Source organism: Penaeus chinensis, chromosome 36 (assembly GCF_019202785.1).
Source record: "Penaeus chinensis breed Huanghai No. 1 chromosome 36, ASM1920278v2, whole genome shotgun sequence".
Lineage (NCBI taxonomy): Eukaryota > Metazoa > Arthropoda > Malacostraca > Decapoda > Penaeidae > Penaeus > Penaeus chinensis.
Window position 1 is genome coordinate 5,418,729 of NC_061854.1, and position 5,000 is coordinate 5,423,728.

Consider the following 5,000-nt stretch of genomic DNA (forward strand, 5'->3'; position numbering starts at 1 on the left):
GAAAGTTCCTTCTGATAAAGACAAACATACCTATACACAAATATATATTTCATTCATAATTACAGGAAATGAGTGAATAACTTACTTAGGTTCTCCATCAGTGTAGTTTGGCTTTTGTGGGGGAGGAGCAGCAGCACCACTCTGTGCCGCTAAAAGCGAATCAAGTTCATGTTGGTGTGAAAATATCCAATCTGCTGCACGTTCTAGATTATTGCTGGTTTCTTTAAGAGCTAAAGTTGCCTGCTCTCGTGTGAATCCCATGGACATCAGCATTCCAAGTCCCTCTTCATTTGCAGTGAAAGTATCATTACCTGCTAACAAATAAGAAAAACTTGTATTAAAAGGCAAAGAAAAGAAAATTACCAAAATAATGGGATTATGTTCATTATAGTGAAATATACCAAATTGTTTTCAAATATTACTCACTCTTTGCGTCAGTCTTAATGACAAGAGGGTCAGCAAAGTCTGGGTCACCCATGTGCTCCATGACCCAGTTCATGGCAGCCTCTGTTCCATTGTTCCCAGTAAGGTGAACAGCTTTCCTACACGCCTCCCATGGGAATCCCATTTCTGCTAACTGTTGGACAATACCTGCATCTATTTCTGGTTCTGTAATAAGAAAAAAATCCAATAATGTGAATATAATGACTCTCCAAAAGACCAATATATACAAGATACTTCATTAAAAAAAACACAAAAAAAACAGGATATTTCTGTTGTCATTTTGTGTATGCAAGTATGTGTGCGTGTGCAACTGTGCATGTGTGAGTATGTGTGTGCAGAAAGAGAAAGAGAAAGAGAAAGAGAAAGAGAGAGAGAATGGACATAACCTTGGTTTCTGTCTCCTTCCGATTGTTTTTATTATAACAGAAAGCTTCCAGGGCCAGATATCGAGCTATAGTGGCATCCAGAGTATGATGAGGAAGAGTATTCTCATAAATCAGCCAAAGAAGAATGAAATCGTGGAGATCATCAACATCAAACGCTTGCGGGGTACTTTGTGCTTCTTCTGCTTCAGTGTCAGACATTATGGATACTTTTTTTTTCAAATCTGTTCCATAGAATGAATAACCTTTCTTCTTTGAATGAGATGGAATGATACAAAATCATATCACAGAGCCATAAGATCTTTCACTTTCTTTCCACTAATAACAACTTTACGACTGAATAAAACTGAGAACATTGGGCAGCACATAAATAATCTAGGCTCTCATGATCTTAACATCCAGACCATAACAATGCCGCATATAACACTATCCAGTCCATAATCAACAGGGTATATCCAAAACCACTAAAAATCCCAAACCAATCTCAAAAAAGTCGAACAAATGCTAAGGCGTCTGCAGTGTTTAGCACAATCTGAAAACACCACAACTAGTCCAGTACTGAGAGAACACACAAGGTCCAGATCCAACCTACCACCACTGGGCCTGCATGACAAGGGGCCTGATAGCATCAGGGAAGGCAATCTAGCCCTTGTGATTCATGGCTGCAGAGTTTGTTTCTTCCCTTGGGAGAGACTGGCACAATCTACCTTTCAGAATGCCATAATAATTCTTATCAGTCATGTAATCTAGCTGTGCTGGAGTTTTATTTGATTTTGGAAAGATAAAAAGAAAGGAGAAAGGGAAGAGGGGAAGGAGTAAAGGAGAGAGGAAGGGGTGGGGTGATGGTGAAGGAGAGGGGAGGAGAAGGTGAGGAGAAGGTGAGGAGGAGGAGGAGGAGGAGGAGGAGGAGGAGGAGGAGGAGGAGCCAGAGGAGGAGAAACAGGAGAAAGGAGGAGGAGGAAGGAAGAGGAGGAAGGAAGAGGAGGAAGAGGAAGAGGAAGAGGAAGAGGCAGGAGAAGGAAGAGGCAGAGGAGGAGCAGAAGGAAATACAGGAGGGGGAGGAGGAGGAGGAGGAGGAGGAGGAGGAGGAGGAGGAGAAGGAGGAGGAGAAGGAGGAGGAGAAGGAGGAGGAGGAGGAGGAGGAGGAGGAGGAGGAGGAGGAGGAGAAGGAGGAGGAGGCAGAGGAAGCAGAAGAGGAGGCAGAGTAGGAGGCAGAGTAGGAGGCAGAGTAGGAGGCAGAGTAGGAGGCAGAGTAGGAGGCAGAGTAGGAGGCTGAGAAGGAGGAGGAGAAAAAGGTGGGTGAAGATAAAGGAGAGGATGATAAAGAGGAAGGGATAGGGGTTGAAGTGGAAAAGGAAGAGGAAGCAGAGGAATGGGAGGAGAGGAGGGAGAAAAGGAGAGGAGAAAGATAAAGCGGGAAGGAAGAGGAAGAATGTGAGAAAAAGGGAAGAAAGAGAAAGAATGGGAGAAAAAGGGAAGAAAAAGAAAGAATGGGAGGAGAAGGAAAGGAAGAGGAGGAGAGGAGGTAGGGATGGGATGTGAGGAGGGAGGAGGAGGAGGTGTAATAATTCTTGTCAGACATGCAATCTAGCTGTACTGTGGTCATTTTATTTGATTGTGGAGGGATAAAAAGAAAGGACAAATAGAGGGGAGGGGAAGTGAGGAGGAGGAGGAGGAGGAGGAGGAGGAGGAGGAGGAGGAGGAGGGGGAGGAGGAGGGGAAGAAGGAGGAGGAGGAGGAGGAGGAGGAGGAGGAGGAGGAGGAGGAGGAGGAGAGGGAGGAGGAGGGGGGAGGGGGAGGAGGAGGAGGAGGAGGAGGAGGAGGAGGGGGGGGGGAGGAGGAGGAGGAGGAGGAGGAGGGGGAGGGGGAGGAGGAGGAGGAGGAGGAGGAGGAGGAGGAGGAGGAGGAGGAGGAGGAGGAGTAAGAGTAGCATGAGGAAAAAGAACAAATAATTTAAACAGAGAAAAGGAAACATAAAAAAGACAGATAGTAAACATGGCAAGTGCAAGAACAAATGTTAAGAAGAAAAAACAGGAAAAAGAGGAAAGTAGTTAACAGAAAGAATGTTTCAAACCTTTTTTACCACAGAGAAATCCATTTGCACAATCTATTCACACTGGGTGGTATCTAAATACATTATGGAAAACTGGGCTAAAATACCTAGGAACATTTTTGACAGCAAGATATTTCAAGATTTCTTTAATAAACTTGAAATTTCTTGCTCATATCTGTATTTGACGGAACTTCTTGGTCAGCTATCTTGGTACCAAGTATTTTCAAACTAACTCTAGTGGAAGCCTGCTATAGTTTCATGATGTCTCAATAGTAAACAAACTATCAACAAGGCCGACAGAAATGAAATTCTCTTGATAATTTGATTATTTTGCCATCAATAGATGACATTATAAACTAGCAAGTTATGATCATATTTGTACCAACAAGAAGTATTAACTGGAGTATATTAATAGCTTCATTATTCTCTAGAAGATAAGTACTAGCAACTGTATTATGGCCATCCGGGAGTTTCTGAAGTACACTTTTATTTACCTTTGTTATTTCCATTCTAAATTTGCACTTTGAGAGACCAACCTTTGCTATGAATAGCAGATATTATCCTTTTAAAATGTTGCTGTAAAGTGTGTGGACAATTTTTTTTTCTTTATTAATAACATTTTTGCAACTAATATGTAAATTATATTATCTAATTATATCATTCTTTTCTTCAGTTAATGCTAAACAAAAATAAGGAGAGACTTCTTCATTTGTAATTTCATTATCATTACTAATAGCGTCAACTCTATTTTCTTCCGCAAATAGCTGTCACCCACAATGAAGGGGAGTAAGCCATCACATATTATGGTAGTTTGTTACATTCGTAGAAAGCTGGATGTTGGGACTGTTTTTGACGAATTCTTCTAGGTGAAGTAAACCAAATCAAACCCATGAGCAGATAAGCCTGCTGTTGTATGCTCAACAGATGTTCACTTGTTTGGCCTTGATTGTAGCCAACGAGGATACACCTCAAAAGTAGGCTTAGTCTCTTTTTAACTTCATTTACTAAAACTAAAATGTGTATACTGCAGCCAAAAGTGTAGAGAGTGAAGGTTTCCCATACTTCTAGTCTTACACTCGAGCTCGACGAACTCCCATTGTGTGGGCTAAATTACCTAAATTTTCCCTTGGACTCCATGTGTTTGAAAGAACTGTTTACGCAATGAGTCAAATTTAGCTCACAGACCTCCTGAGAACCTGTAGTTGGTGTAAGAATATAAGAAGAAGAAGAAGAAGTAAAAAAGAAAGAAGAAAAATAAAATAAAACAGCTATCTTGTCATTCTTGAGAAGCACAGCAATTGTCTTCTTACCTTTGGGGGGAGGAGCAGTAGTTTCTGGAAGCTCCTCTTCACCTGCTTGCAGTCCAAACCCTCTTAAAACAGACAAGTCCAGAACTTCTGGCATGTCAATGGATACATCATACTTCATTGGGACCCAATCTTGACCGATGCCAAATTTGACAAGCTGTAATTGCCAAAAAGAATTTATTGATTTTAACAACAAGAGCATTTACTATAACCTGAGTGAATGTCCTGTCTGCACAACTGAGTGTTTGACATAGTAACCTATGGTAATCTGTACAGCTTAAGTTTGCAGTTTCCCTAAAAGTACTATGGTATGATTTTTTTTGTGGTAATAATAGAAACAGTGCATTTAAATAGAAAAAATACACCTTGTTATCAAAAAACAAAAACTTCTTTGCAAAATTATCACTCACATCATGTTTGATTTAAATGAATAAGAAATCAGGTTATATAAACAAGGCATACTTTTAATTTCTTCCCTGACTGCCTTTGCATTCACTCCATCAAGTCCTGATCAAAATCTTAAATTTACAGTTTATCCTCTCAAAAGAATATATGCTTCAGTGAGATTAAATGATTAAGTATTCATGCAGCATTACTGTCTTCCCATCATTTATGCATTGATAATCAGGGAGACTCAATGTTGACTTGATAAGCTTTCTGTTCATTTGGAGAATGAAAAAGAAAAATCATTATTCATCTATTAATTTCCAGTTGTTCAAGTATGAAGCAGTGATATAACTTCTTTAATCATATTTTGCGAACTGATGAAATTTAGCATGCTGACACTGTCAACTTCCTGGAAGAAAATAGCAT

The 5,000-nt window shown here is 40.4% G+C and overlaps 1 protein-coding gene across 2 annotated transcripts in view; it reads right to left on the reverse strand.

Moving 5' to 3' along the window:
* LOC125044699 (ubiquitin carboxyl-terminal hydrolase 5-like) overlaps positions 1-5,000 on the reverse strand; it is a 24,772-nt gene that overhangs the window by 924 nt on the left and 18,848 nt on the right. The window contains exons 12-14 of one of the 2 annotated variants that reach the window (XM_047641559.1): positions 4,191-4,344; positions 427-609; positions 86-314 (exon numbers count right to left, since the gene is read on the reverse strand). In XM_047641559.1, the coding sequence (XP_047497515.1) occupies positions 86-314; positions 427-609; positions 4,191-4,344 (566 nt within the window). The remainder of the gene's footprint in view (positions 1-85; positions 315-426; positions 610-4,190; positions 4,345-5,000) is intronic. The other variant, XM_047641560.1, reaches the window with a different exon arrangement.